General features: G+C 36.9%; 1 protein-coding gene across 1 annotated transcript in view; it reads left to right on the plus strand.

Moving 5' to 3' along the window:
* Window positions 1-1841: 1841 nt before the first annotated feature.
* The window catches only part of DPY19L3 (dpy-19 like C-mannosyltransferase 3), a 30674-nt gene continuing 17209 nt past the window's right edge, over window positions 1842-15306 (plus strand). The window contains exons 1-12 of the mRNA XM_030458002.1: window positions 1842-2076; window positions 3325-3467; window positions 4276-4409; window positions 7674-7764; window positions 8624-8745; window positions 8947-9092; window positions 9939-10062; window positions 10572-10706; window positions 12393-12524; window positions 13632-13733; window positions 14541-14614; window positions 14881-15039. Of these exons, the coding sequence (XP_030313862.1) occupies window positions 3365-3467; window positions 4276-4409; window positions 7674-7764; window positions 8624-8745; window positions 8947-9092; window positions 9939-10062; window positions 10572-10706; window positions 12393-12524; window positions 13632-13733; window positions 14541-14614; window positions 14881-15039 (1322 nt within the window). The 5' untranslated portion in view covers window positions 1842-2076; window positions 3325-3364. The remainder of the gene's footprint in view (window positions 2077-3324; window positions 3468-4275; window positions 4410-7673; window positions 7765-8623; window positions 8746-8946; window positions 9093-9938; window positions 10063-10571; window positions 10707-12392; window positions 12525-13631; window positions 13734-14540; window positions 14615-14880; window positions 15040-15306) is intronic.

Here is a 15306-nt window from a genome sequence, read left to right on the forward strand (position 1 = left end):
AGACTATTAGGTTAAAACACCTGTAAGCCTGCATACAGTGTGATGGGAGGGGGCTGCAGGACAACTGCAGTTTCAAACTTCATAGTGAAGCAAGTGGGATTTTTTTTCCTCAAATTAAAAAAATGCCTTATGCAGCTTTTTTTCAGGTAAGTGACTGACCCCAGTTTATCCATCAGATATCCATCAGACATACCTTACAATCTAATTTTAAATACAGCATATTCCTTGGTCTTGGTGGAGCTTTTCTTCCACAGCACAGAAAAAACCCGTGTATAACTCTGTTACTGCTGGTGGCCAAAAAGAGAAAAAAGTATAGCCTGACTACCCATTCCTTGTGTTACCATGTTTTATATTTACATAAACAGACGATTTTGTTTCATTTTATTGTTACTCTTACAGCCCTGAGCAAAATACTCTGAAGTAAAACAAGTTGGAACTAAAAATGGGTTTAGATGTAATGCTAGAGAATGCCTCGCTGTGCCATTTTTTCATTTTCTCTAGTGCAAAACATGGGTTAAGTCTTTGTACTAGGACGTGGTATTCAAGTATTAGCGTGGTCACTGGCTAAAATATCTTGCTCGCTTCAGTTTAAAAAGGAGACAAGCCTCATTAGAAGCTGCTTTGCCCCATAAATAACCTGGCTGTGTGATCCAACAGGTATCCCAAGACAACTCATCTGATGTCTTACACCAGACACCTGCACGTCTGCTGCCTGACCCAAAGTGGGGTTTCCACTGCTGCCAGTGGAAAGGGCGTTGTGCTCAGCAGTGATCGTGGCAGCTTTTGCAGAAATGGGGCAGGATACAGAGCTGCTTGGGACAGAGCTGTACTGACTTCATGTTGGATGACTGTAACACTCATGGGAATCAGGAGAAAATGGGTTAGAGCCCTGCACACAGTGGGATTTATAATTTTTGGCAAGGATTTAAGGTCAGAACTGCAGGAAGTTAATGTATCACGCTACTGCGGGTTTTTGGGTTTTTTTCAGTCCCTTTAGGTATATTTTGAAAAGAGGTTGTCATACTGAGCCACCTGGAAAATGAAACACCATTAATACTTAATTGACTTAATATTACCTATGTAAAAAAAAAAAACCTCAAGATGCTATTGCCAGAAAAGCAAAACTTAAGGCACCTGACCAACTTCAGAAGTTGAAAAAAGAGAGAACCCGTAAATTCGACATGCTTGCTGAACAGCTGGAAGATTGTAGGTTTAGACTCAACACTTCCGCAGAATTTGTGTGTCTAGTTAAGGGTAGTTCTTTCTAACACAATGTAAACAGTATAAAGAAATTTAAAGTTTGATTCAACCATTTCCTGAACACGATGGTCTGTAGCTATTTGTTGAGATGATGAGTAACAATACTAAGACTTCCCTACCACCAGATACGGTCGTAACTCACCAAGCAACAATATTGATATCCTTTTGCTACTCTGGCAAGTACAAAGCCAGCACATTTATGCCGCAAATGATCACGAAATACCGTGGAGCTTATAATGAATACAAAATACACCTCTACTTTTTAGGATTCTACTTGATATTTGAAAAATCACCTCACGGATCTGCTCTGAGCCGCCCACCATCACTCCCAGCCTCGCTGACGGGGTTTTTCACAGCCCAGGGCAGGCACTCCCCACAATCCCGCCTTCTTTTTTCTTTTTTTTCTATTTTTTTCGGGGAAGGGAGGGACGAGCGTGAGACGCAGCGATTGTTCCCGTCTCCGCTTTCGCACACTCCCTTCCCGCCGTACTTCTGCTCCCACAACCCCAAAGCAGCCGAGGAGGCCGACGCCGCCCGCAGCCCCCCGCAGAAGCAGGTGCCGCCCGCCGCATCCCGGTCCCGGCCCTCAGCCCGCCCCCTCCCCAGAGCCCGCAGCTCCTCCCCGCGCTGCCCACGGCAGAGCCCCGCGCCCCGGCTGCCGCAGCCGCTCAGCCTGACAGGGGCGAAGAAAGGCCGCCGCGACCACCACCGCCACCGCCTCTCCTCTCCTTGCGGCGGGTTCCGCGCAGGCAGCGTCGGGAGGACAATTATCCGCCGCCCCGCTGCACCCATCCGCAGCCCTCAGAGCGCCGGCAGGTATCGGCCCCGCCAGCAGAGACGCGGAGGGGAAAGGGAGGAGACGGGCGGGCGGCGGAGCTGCTGCCGTGCAGGCCGCGCCGGGCCGGGCCTCACAGGCCGCAGCGAGCAGCCCCGGCGGAAAGGCGGAGCTGTGCAGGGCTGCTGCTTCTGCCCCGCGGTGCTGCCGCGGCACCAGGCCCAGCCCTCCTGCTTCCCTTTCCCGCCCTTGCCCAGCCTCCGGGTACGCTTTTATCTCCTGGTCTGCCCACAGCGTCTCAGGCGCGCTCGGTTTCGGGCACCCTCGCCCCTTCCCTCCGCGCTGCCCCGCCGGCACAGAGCCTCGTCCCCGCTTCCCCCTCCTGCCCCCCGGGGCCTGCCCCAAGCATCGAGTCCTCTCACCTCTGGCAGCTGTGTGGGAGGGAGCCCGTCCCGGCGCTCTGTTGAGGCCGCGAACTGTTCCCTCCAGCACTGAGGAAACCTGGCCGTGCAAACGAGTGTGGATCTGATAACCATTTTGCCTGTATTAATTAATTAGTTCATTAATTACTTAATTAAGTTGTCAGGTTTCCTACAAACCCGCTATTGCAACTTAGTTACATGGTGGCATAGGTTCCTCCATGTGTTTTCTTAGGGATGCGGGAAAGAGATGACGCTAAATCAACTGCAAAAGCTGTAAAACAACAAAGTTGTGTGGTTGAAATGCATTTCCTAGGGCTACAAGCAGTGGTAACACAATTATCATTGCTTGCCCCTTGGGAGCATTAGCGGATTCTTGCATTCAAAATGGGACATCGTTGGTTTTTCAAATGCAGAAAAGCAGATGAAAGCAGTTTTTTTCATATAGGCCATGCTCAGCAGAGAGCACCTGGGAATTGACAGGTTAATGACTATTGGCTTTTTTTATTATTTGAAGGGCTTAGCACTTTTCAATGAAGTGGAGCCAGGTGTGTAGGCTTTGAGTCAAGAGGAAAAAGTGAGGGTAGTAAAAATAATCGTTCTGGAAACCTATGCAAGAGTATGTAAAATGGTGAACTTAAGTCTTTACAAAGTTAAGATCACTTTTTAAATACTTTCTAATACTTTCATTTGTATTTCGAGTTGTACAGATTTTCAAAATCTTACATTTTTGTACGATACATTTTCATCTGCAGTGTAGATCTGTCAGTCTCTGGTGGCAGTAAAATATAGTTCTACTTCCAGATATTTCATACAATATTAAGTGAGTGTTTGGGTAGGAAGATGCATTGCTTGTATCTGTCTATTCAGGAGTCACACTGAAGAGTAATGAGTTAAAGTGACTGACACCATGACAACCATAAGACAGAGAAGGGTTGGAAAGGGCACTGAAGCCTCTGAAGATCAGCCTTCAGATGAGAAGAATGTGAAGCCTGATGGAAAAATTCTGTCTGGTGGGTAATGAGAAAGATTGTAACTTTTTTGCTTCTTGGTATTGTTCAGTTTTTGGTACATATCCTAGGCACAGGTTAGAACCAGCTGTGTATCAAATACATTTTCGTACTTGAATATCTGTGACCAAAATTAATTGTATGAGAATGATTTTTTTTCAGTTTAGATTTTGTATAGCAATTGGCAGTTCTTAAATGAGCCCCATTTCAAATAATTTCAAAGTTATAGTTCCAGATCACCAAGATCTATATTAAGCCTTATATCAAGAATCCAAAAGAACCTGAAAAAAACCACAGGAATGTAAAAGAGCAATAAAGTGATTGAGCTATCTAAAAACACAAACATTTCCCATCATTCCATCTAATCTTATTCTGGTGTCAGCAAGAAGTCATCTGCAAATCAAAGCTTGACACCATTATCAAAGCCTGTTTTGGCTGCTGTCCAGTGTCTTTGTGAGACCTCCAAACCTTGTGTTGTTTTTCACAAAACTCAAGTAAACCCCCTAAAAACAGGGGGTTTGAGTTCGGATTTACAGATTGGATATGATACTTATCTAGATTTGTATAGTGTTATTAAAATCTAACACAATTTAGGAATTAAGGCACACTGTGTTTCACTATACAATTAAAATACTGAGTTTACTGTATGAGAAAATAACACATCTCCATAAAGACCTTTTAAAACCAAGTGTCCTGTTACCTACAGACTGTAAACTGTACTAGCATAGGCAATGTGTAAATTCATATCAAAAATTGCTTTAAGTGAAATTATGTGTTTCACAATTACAGTGTGAAATATTTTTCTTCCAAGGTTCTACAGGTGGAAAGCTGTGGAACATACTCTCAGTAACTCTTGGTGGAATTGTTGCCATCTCTCTTGGGCTTCTTACATCAGTTTATGTTGCTACACTACATGAAAATGACCTGTGGTTTTCCAATATTAAGGTAACAGTTGTTTTCATAGTGTCATCAGTGTTTTCAAAGAGCATTAATATGAGTGTTAAGACTTTAATTATGTATTTGTCTTGTAACTTGCTCAACACAAGTAATACTTCATTTTTTAAAAATTTAATGTAAAAAGAGCTATGCTTCCCTTCCCACCATTTTTTAAATACTTGATCATTTCTATAAATACCTTTTCCCAATTTTTCTCTAAAAGCTTCTGATACACTGCTCCCGCCTGAGTTGTGTAGCTATGGTTCTTCCAACTATTGATCATTATCTAAGATAGATTTTCAACAGTCTACTATGTGTTGCTCTATAATCATCTATCCCAAGCAATCTAGAACCAAATGAAAGGCAATTAAAATAAACAATATGCAAAATCCTGTCACACAGTTCTTTAATTGCATTTCTGCTGTGATAATGTAATACAGTTTAGGAACAATCTCTTACTATTCAGTATTAATGTTATATAATGTTGTCCTAAATGTGCAAACCTCAAAACGTATTTCAGACATTCACCAATGTAAAACCAACCATTCCTAAGATCAAGGACTGACTAGTTTTTTCCTAGAATCATTGCATGGGAAAAAAATGCAGCTGTACCCATATCTAAATTTAACCAGAGAAAAAAAACAGGTGAGTCATTTTCCTTTTAGATCCCTCTGATTCACTGAGTTAGGTATATGTATTATGTTATTCAAGGGGTAGATATCTTTAATTGGAGTACAATTTAATTAGAACACAATTACAATGTCTTTACTACATACATACTGAGACTGAGAGAAGCAAGTCTGCAGTTGCAATCAGATTGCCTCTCAATGGATGAAGTGCTCATTTTATTTGATAATTTATTTTATAATTACTGTTTTCATTATAAATACACTGGAATGCCATTTAGATATCAAAACTGAAATTCCTGTTTCATGAAAGCACTCCACACTATGCACATCAGTAGAAGGAAGTCTGCAGTGTTGATCTGACACTTTTGCTGTAAAATTGGCACAAGTTTTTACATCTACCATTTAGATGCAAAAGGTGGAATTTTTGTTCTGAAGACACCATTCACTACATGATCATGATTGTGTTGTCACAGAATCGTGTAGTCTGCCAATTGTACTTAAGCCTAAGAATCAAAAGTAAAAAGAGTTCATTGTGTGATGTCATGATTCTTATCTCCTAAGTAATTGAAGCCACAGCTTGCACATCCACATGCAGTGATTGCCTCTGTGCATTTTCAGTTGCAGTTCATACAGTTAAAATAGAGTTGCATGAAATAAAATAATAGGCAAACCTGTATGTATACTGCAGGACAGTGTTGTAGTTTTTTTATCCTTGAAGCAGTGGTGACTTCTTTGTTAAAGACTCAGAATATACAGAAAGATAAGCATGTGCTCCTACAATGCTTACCCATAAGTCTGTATGTTTTTATTGACATGGAATGCTAGTAAAAGTATAAATTGCTGCAGAACTGGAAAAGTATTGTGAGTGAATAAAACAGATGTTATCTTAGCATGAAACAGATGTAAAACTCACTAGTGTTTGTCTCATAAACTATAGCATTTGGTTGAATACAGCTGGTGTCAGGATTACAAATTAATCATGTTTGAATGCATTTTTGCTAATTAGATCCCCCTCTGTGACTACTTTCCCCCTTAATAAATTCCAAATGTTAACATTCCTCCTTCTTTTTTTTTTTTTCTTTTTAAATGAACACTTAGTAACAGCCACTTTTTGTTATTGGGAAACTTTACAGCACTGATGATTTTGAAAAAAAAGCTCCCTCAAAATTCAGCATTCTCATTTTGCCAAGTGTGTGGCTTTTAATATTTAGTGCCAGTGTCAGTTTCTTCTGCTGGTATTATAATGATTTGTATGTTGTAGAGCAGCTGGAGAGTTTAATTGTGAACTTACATTGAATCAGATGCATTTTTATTTGTTGATTTCTTCAGACCAGAGCTAATACTGGTTTAGTTTGTCAACAACTGACTTCAATAAAATACGTTTTGAGATAAGGTTCTATACTGTGCTGTAGAGGAGGAAGGAATATGATATTTTTATCAAGCTTTATATTAGCTCTGAAATACATTCTGTTCCAGGAAAAGAGATGGGGCTGTCCAAGAAAGGTGAAAGTCTTAGGCTTGTTGTGCAACGTTGTATTAGTCAGGATGGCATTCATAAAAATCTCAGTAATATTCTCTTAGTTCAGTAATGTAGCATTGTAAAGAAAGCTGAATTAATAAGATTTTTTTAGAAATCTCCCTTAAATTTCTTAATAACTTACATGCACCACATACAGGACAGGAATCTTACTGGATTTTCAAATCTGGATATAAACCTTTTCTGCCTACTGCTTGTAGCAGGTATTTGCTGGCATGGTTTTATATAAACTACTAAAAATATCTCTACTAATAAAACAATGTTATATAAGATGCCTATTATTTCTCTTCAAACTGGTTGTTCATGCAGTCTTATTTTGTTTAAATGTAGTTGCCCAGGTCTCTGAATTTGTTAAATTTCATTAGGTCTTTACAACTGAAGAATTAACAAAAAGGAGGTGAATTCCAAAGAAAAGATCCTGTACTGAGAGCAGTTATCTCTAGGAAAGTTTTCATACCTCACTAGACTCCACCTGCTGCAATATCAGCCAAGAAAGAGGCATAGTTTGAATTGTACTTAGTTTAAATAATTTTAATATTTTAAAATTAGAATTTTACCTACATGTAAAAGCAGGTAAAGAATCATTTTAACTTTAACCTATAATTTAAGTGTAAGAATGATGAGCAGCTGGCTTCCACAAGAAAGAAAATTTAACAAGTGAGCAGCAGCATACTGTGCCAGCTAAAATACCAGAGCAGCATTAGGGTGCAGTACCACGTTCAGCACAATGAATTAATTGAGCCTTAAGGTGGCAGAGACATGGAACATTATGGGATAGCTACCACTGGAAAAAAAGATTAAATGCATGGAGCAAGCATATGCAGTTTTAATGCCCAGCTGTAGGCCACTGCACCTATCTAAACATTGAATATTATGAAAAATTAGTAAAAAAAAGAACTAAAAATGTTTCTGAACAGTATATCAGAATCACAAAAAGCATGTGTATTTTACCTCTATTTGAACTAAATTGTGTAGAATGCACAAACTCAAAGATTGAAGCCACTCTATAGGTCACTTTCCCTGATGCAGCAAGAATTTGAATTCAAAGCAACTTAATATATGAAAAGCAAATGGAAAGTGAATTTACTGTTGAACTTTCACTTGCAGGAAGTGGAAAGAGAAATTTCATTCAGAACAGAATGTGGACTTTATTATTCCTACTACAAGCAGATGATTCAGGCTGCTTCCATCAACCAAGGTATTGTAAACTGTAAAGTAAGTTTTACTTTGTGGTGCCAGCAGACTATTTTTAGTTTTTAAAAATATAGTTCAGAACAAAGGATATCATAACTGTAAAAGACAGTCTAACAGTTGTACTGGAGACACATTTGTGCTGTTCATATCCTAGGGAGCCATTAACGTATGGACATAATAAATTTTGCAATGATACATTGGTTTCTGTGCCAGACCTTTTGATGTAGGCAATCACTTTGAGGAACAACTCCATATATGTTGAGGTTTCAGCCTACTGGCTGTGAATTTTATTCACTTGTTTTAATTTGAATTGAGCTATTTGTGGGATGGGGCAATATTTCTGCTCTATGCCTGGACATTGAAGTGACACAATGAGCACCTTCCAAGGAAATTATATATGATGATGGGGATTTCTGCAGCAGTCTCATGTTTTCTGGCTACTTAACTTGTTCCCTAGCGATTTTGCTTACACTATACATTTGTCAATATTAACATTTAACACAATTTAACACATTTAACAATATTAACACATTACCAGTGTCCAAAGTAATGACAATGGTTCTCAAGATCCAGTATGTAATACAGGTTCTATGCTAGGAATGTAAGTCTAAGAAAAAACGTTTTATACATTATTAAATGCATAGTACTTGAATTAGCACTGTTGAGTCACATTCAAAGCAGGGAAACTGAACACCTCAGAGGGTCATGTTGATTCAGAGGTAGTGTGATCTGAATCCTTGACTCAAAGTTTGCAGTTTTTGATGAGAAATCCTAAAATACCTTTGAAAAAGTTATTCACTGTTCAAATGAAGATGGAGGGGGAAAATGACAATCTCCTATTTCAATTTCTCTTTATCATTAAGGTTTACATGGTTTAGTATATGACAATAAAACTGAATCTGTGAGGACAATTAACATACTTGAAAGAATGAATGTTTACCAGGAGGTGTTTCTCAGCATTCTGTATAGGATTCTTCCAATTCAGGTAGGCATTTATTTATGGCTTTAGATTGTAAGTGCATTATGAAGATTGCGCAGTGAACCATAGCTCCCCTTTTTAGTTATTTTCTAATTAGAAATATTCCTGACAGCTTTTTTGTTATGCAAAAGCAAAACCTAATTCATATTACGTATAATTCCCCCTAGGAGTGTTTTATGTCAACATCAGTATTCTTGTGTTTTACAGCAATACCTAGAGCCCGTTTATTTTTATATCTACACTTTGTTTGGACTTCAGGCAGTTTATGTCATTGCTCTATATGTAACAAGCTGGCTTCTTAGTGGAACATGGCTTTCAGGGTTGTTGGCTGCTTGCTGGTATATTACAAACAGGTAAGTGAGATTAAACATTCAATCTTTCTAAAATTGTACCTCATTTCAAAGGTAAGGTCTTAAACCTTCAAATGCATGATTAATTGGACAAAAAGTGAAACTATAAGGCCTGTCTCCAGATTAGCCAGAAAATGGGAGAAAATGTTTAAACTATACAAAATAATTAGAAAATAATCAGAAATCCCCTGACATCGTAGACCAGGAGTTTCAACAAGTTGGAATAGAAAAGTGTGGCTTAAATTGTCTCTGAAAGTGAACTACATCTTTCAGAAGTGTCTAGATCTCCAGATAACGTACCTTGTCTTCTCCACCCTAGGATGCCTGAGGTGTTACAAGACACTTTCATATGTGCCCTCCAGGTCTTTCCTCACTGCCTCACACCCAGCTTCCAAATCAATGACCAGAAGCTCCTAAGCAGTTTAGCAATATTCACATTCAATGCACTAGGATAACAGAAAAGAAACTGATACCTATTTATCCTTACATGTGCTTTTTGCAAATCAAAAACTGAAGGAAAATTACCTGTGGTGTACACATGCTGGATTTTAGAAGTGGGGGCGGGGGGGGGGGGGGGAGCTTGTATGTTCATTTTTAAGCTATCCAAGATATGCATTGTAAGATTTAATCCATAGCATAAGTTTTATTAAGTGAAGCTGAAGTACAGCATTTGAAGTACAGAAACAACGTATGATTTACAGAGCCGTCATAATGATGTTTTTTCAGAGACAGGCATGTTTAAGGAATAAGAGTGTAGAGCCTCCATTTTAATCAATAAGTAGTTAAAGAACCACAAAGATACCTGTGTTGGTTTGTTTTTTTTAATTTATGAAACTCTGTTTTGTACAGAATAGATACTACAAGAGTAGAATTTACCATTCCTTTAAGAGAGAACTGGGCACTACCATTCTTTGCTGTTCAGATAGCAGCCATCACATACCTACTCAGAACTCATTTACAGCCTGTTCAAGAAGTGAGTATTTCTAACAAATATGACACAGTAAAATTACTATCATAAAACTATCTGTGAAACTTAGGACAAAATACTTAAGTATTTATAGCAATGGATATAAACCAAATCATTACAGCATTGAAAACATTGATCAGATGAGGCTTTTGGTAATTTTGATGTGGTTGAAATACAAACAGTTCATAATTTGATAGTCCTCAACTTGATTATATCACTTTTGTGGTATAGCAGAGTTTATTGCATGTTAATCCATTCAAAACTATTTGAGATACCACCATTTTCTTGCAAGTGGTATTACAATGCCTGTAAAATACAGGCATGAATATAATACCTTGTTACTCTAAAAAATATTTATCCTCAAAGCAGTTATTGCAGTTAAAATACTCAGTTTTAAAAATTGAATTAAAATAAAACCAGAGTAAGGCTTTTGTTTTTCTTTTGCTGGGCTTTGTTTGTTTTGGTTTTTAAAGAAGGAAACTATAAAGTTAAATAAAACATGTTCCTTTTTCCAGCGAATGACACTTGTGGCTGTATTCATAGCAACATTTCTCTTTAGCCTGACTTGGCAATTTAATCAGTTTATGATGCTGATACAAGCACTGGCATTATTCATACTGGACTGCTTTGACATGCTTCCCGCAGCAAAGGTAAGATTATTTTTTGAAATAACCATGTTTTTTTCTTCTTTTCTATCATAAAGCTAACAGTTTTAGAGATATCCTGCCTAGAGGCTTGAATGCCCAAAGTAATACGGATTATACACTCTGCTGCTTTGGGCTTTTAACTACACACAGCAACTGTAAAACTGAATAATCAAAACACTATTTTTTATTTTTATTTTTTTTCAGCTGATTTTCTTTCACTTCATGTAATTCACTTCCATTGTTTAATTTTTGTCTAGTTTTGTTTAGACACAGCCATGTTTTGACACTAGGGGATGTCTTTTAAACATCATCAAAACAGTTGATCTAATACCTCAACTTTAAAATGTCCTCTGGAAGTGGGCAGGAAAAAAAAAAGTAGCACAAGACTTCAACAAAACTGAAGTCATAAAAATGAGTCACTTTTGCCTCAAGCATTATGTATCCTTGTTGGAAGTTAGATGTAGGCACTGTACCAACAGAGGGAAGAGGATAGACTGGGTTGCTGAAGAGAAGCAGCTGGTTTTTGTGCATTGAAATTCACCACAAAATACCAACATTGTTGCTACTATGTGGCTGAACGGAATGAGCCAAAAAGAAAGGAAGACAAGTGCTACTAAGAAAAAGGATCATTTACAATTTTAGGAAGCAGAAATACACTGTTGAAGATGAAAACACTGTCTTTGAATTTAACGTTGTTCTGAGATTCTAGCAGGATGATTTTGGCCATTTTAAAATCAGAAGTATATCTGTATTACTACCTAGAAAAGGTTCTAACTATATTTAAGGAGGTTATAGTAAGGAAGGTAACTTGACCTGAAAGAGTGTTACAAGAGCAATTCATGTTTATTTCATTTAAAATTTGAAGCATACAGTGGTTTTATTAATTTAACTGAAAATTAGCATGGTGGCTGCATATAAAAATAAGGTTTATTTAGCATATTCTAAAGTTTTCATTTGTAGCTGCAAATGTAAGCTGGAGCTAGCAATTCATGTGACTAATCAACAACCTTAGAAGTTGGCAAATTAGTGGCTGCATCCTGGATTATACTAAAATGTATTTGCTGTACTACTTTTATTCCATACTAGTTTTTTAAACATGTGTCACTTAAAATTGTTGGCATTTTTTGGGCCATTTGATACTGAATTACACCACTGCTGCAATATAAGACTAAATTCAGGATCTTTGTGTCAGGTAAAACTTATGTTTTGTTACCACTGTATCACAAAATTTACTGGGTTTTAGTGTGTGCATTCAGCTGGACATTTGTATTATCTTAGTATAGTTTGAGGAGGAATATACTAAATTGTTCATTAAAAAGAGGAATCATCTGATGTTTGCTGAACTGCACCGACACAACTCTTCAGTTATAAAGACATTAAGATACAGAAACACTTATTTGACTAAAGAAAATGCAAAACATCTTCCAAGTAATTAATAATTTCCTGACTGTGCAATTGTTTAACTTACTGAATTATAGCACCAAGTTTTTCTAGGTATAAAATATGTATAGAGTATTAACCTAACTGGTTCAGGATGTAAATACAGAAAGGATTTAAGTGTGGTGATTGTGCAAGATCATACATTTTTTTGTAAAAATAATTCATGTTTAAATAAATTACAAAACATTTGAAGAAGAGCAGTTACAATTGTGAAGTTCAGTAGGCATAAAAATCTCATTATTATTACAGGTTACATGGCTCTATATCATTCAGATGTCTGGATTACTGCTCGTCTGTGTCCTACAGTTCTTTAACTCTATGATTCTTGGATCATTACTTATAAGTTTTAATGCTTCTGTATTGATAGCAAGAAAAGTCCAGGTATGTACAAAAATATTTTTGTACTACCAAACAGAGTGTGAAATATGTATGCGTGTGAATATATATATATATATGTGTGTGTGTCTGTGTGCAAGCAATTTATATGCATTATAATCTTAAATTACTAATACTATTTAAAGGAATTACTGCATCGAAGTAACAAAAACATTGCATGATCACATGAATTCAATTACACTAACTACAGCATAACCAAGCACATCAGACACCATAACTCTGATTGCTACTAATATTTATGATTGTGCAAGATGCAGTTTGGATCCTGCAGAAGATGCATAAACAGACTTAACACCTGTTCAGCAGGACTTGTCTTGGATTTAAGGATCTGCCTTCAGCAAACTAGAGAGAACTAGATGCTTGTCAAATTCAGATTAGTGAAATCTGTTGTTTCTTTCAAAGATTAGGATTTTTCTTTTTCCTGTATGTTTTGGTTGGTTTGGCTTGGGTTTTTTTGTTTGTTTGTTTGTTTTTGATACTGTCATATGACCTTCCAGAGCCATTCCTCCTGTCTCTCACTTGTCACATTTTAAAATCAGGGCTGTGATTTTCATATGTAGACAACATCTGTGCTTGTTCCAAGTTGTCTTGGAACAGATCTGAAGCTTTCAGATCTGAAGCTTTCAAGTGGGAAACTGCTCAAAATGCTATAAACTGACAGAGCCAGAAGTCATCTTTGCCATATTTAGGTGGAAGGTTTAATAAATATCTGTTGCAGAAGACACAATATATTGAAATGAGGGGAATCTCGGAACACAGCCACAGCTGCACTGGGTGCCAGCAGTTGTAGAAATACAAGGGGATCACCTCTGAAGGAAGGCTTTTTGGCTAGTTACAAAACTTTGCCAGATCAATATGCTGAATTGATATGTTTCTGTCCCTTCAGTTTTGTGGAATAAGTGTATCTTTATTCTGGACACCTGGCTATGCATGCTTACATGAACTCAGTACAAATTTGAGGCTTATCAGCCCTATCAAATAAGCTATTTGAAATAGTCTGTGTTGCTAACATACAAATGTACTGGAATATTATAATTTTGTTCCAAACACATACAAAAAAGTACTGAAATACTAATATTTTCTTCTTCTTAGAAAAATCTTAAAACAGGCAACTTGCCTAACAGGATTGGGAAAATTATCCTCCATGTACTATTAGTCTTGTGCTTGACTCTCCTAATAAATAAATTCATCAAGGTAAGAAAATAATTTTAATATATAAACTTACAGAATGTATTACATTTAAAACTGTTTGTTACTCATCTACAATGATATCATTATATAAAAATTGCAATGAGATTTCACTGAAAGCTAGAGACTGCATTTCAGAAATGAAAGATTGTTTTGCTGCTCTTTTGGTATATAGATTTTAAAACATTCTTAACATTTCATAAATTAACACCAAATAATCAGATACTTTTGTAACTTGATGCTCACCTGTAATTTTACAGGTGTGGATTTATACTGCATTCTGATACTGCTTAATATCTGGAAAGTTTTTAATTTAATTCACTTCTCAATGAATGCAGTTAAAAATGAACTCTTATAAAAATGTTGTAGACCATACCATACTTCTAGTTCCTTCTTGTGCACAGAGTTGTCTGCAGACATCAGTGACAGTAACACTTTTCCTGCTTTTGAGTTTGTCTGTTTACCAGTTCTATATCAACAGGCTAAAATTTCATGTATGTGGAAATAAGAAGTATCACAGTAAGACAAGTCATAGAGATAAAAAGTACTGCTTAAATCAACTTGTCCTGGATAATCTTCATCTGTAAACAAGAAACTAACCATAGTAGATATTCTAAAAAGTAAATAACTTGTCCTTTGGACCACAGGACCATAATTAAAAACTGAATGTTTATTTGATTGCAAAGCACCCTGTCTCAGTAAGCTTGTGTTGCTTCACAGTTTCATTTAAATGATAAAATACTTGTTCACTGTGTGAAGTTTAATTTTTTTTATACTTAACATATAATATCCTTTCTTTCTCTCCCTCTGTAGAGAATTCTTAATCTTGAGTCAGATGAACATATATTCAAATTCCTGAAAGCAAAATTTGGATTTGGGGCAACAAGGTATAATTTTGCTTTTTTTGTATGACTTCATTAAGTGAACCCTGCAGGTTGTTCTTTCATGAAATCTTGGTGATAAACCATGGACTTTTACCTCATTTATGTCATCTATTTCCCTTCATAATAATCTTTCCTTCATAATAAACCACACAACTGCAGCTTTATAGTATCTTGGAAAAAAACAGTAACTTTGGTGCTTTTTGACATCAGGTTATGAAATACATGATGACAAGGATTCTTCTTCTTTTTTATTTTTATTTTTTTTTTAGAGATTTCGATGCTAACCTGTATCTTTGTGAAGAGGCTTTTGGTTTACTACCATTAAATACCTTTTCAAGACTCTCAGAAACGTTGCTTTTTTGCGTCTACATATTTGTTCTCTTTCTTATGTCAGTAGCAGCTGTAATTGTTGCCTTTCGGAACCTCAGGTAAAATATGTTTTTAAAACACATTTTTATCAATTTTCTCTTATTCAACAGGCTAAGAAACTGACAGTTGAATACAGCAGCACACAGTATTGCTTCCCACAGGTACTAAGGAAGCAGTAGGACATATAATAGATCAGGCAGAACATGTAACTTCCTATTAAAGGTAAAAGTGTTGAGGATCTAACAAGACTAAGCAAAGAAACATTTCTCCTTAGATTTCTTCAAGCTCTTTTGCTTGCTGTTGATGTTTGGTAGTATGTTTGGTAG

This window comes from Calypte anna, chromosome 11, assembly GCF_003957555.1.
Source record: "Calypte anna isolate BGI_N300 chromosome 11, bCalAnn1_v1.p, whole genome shotgun sequence".
NCBI lineage: Eukaryota > Metazoa > Chordata > Aves > Apodiformes > Trochilidae > Calypte > Calypte anna.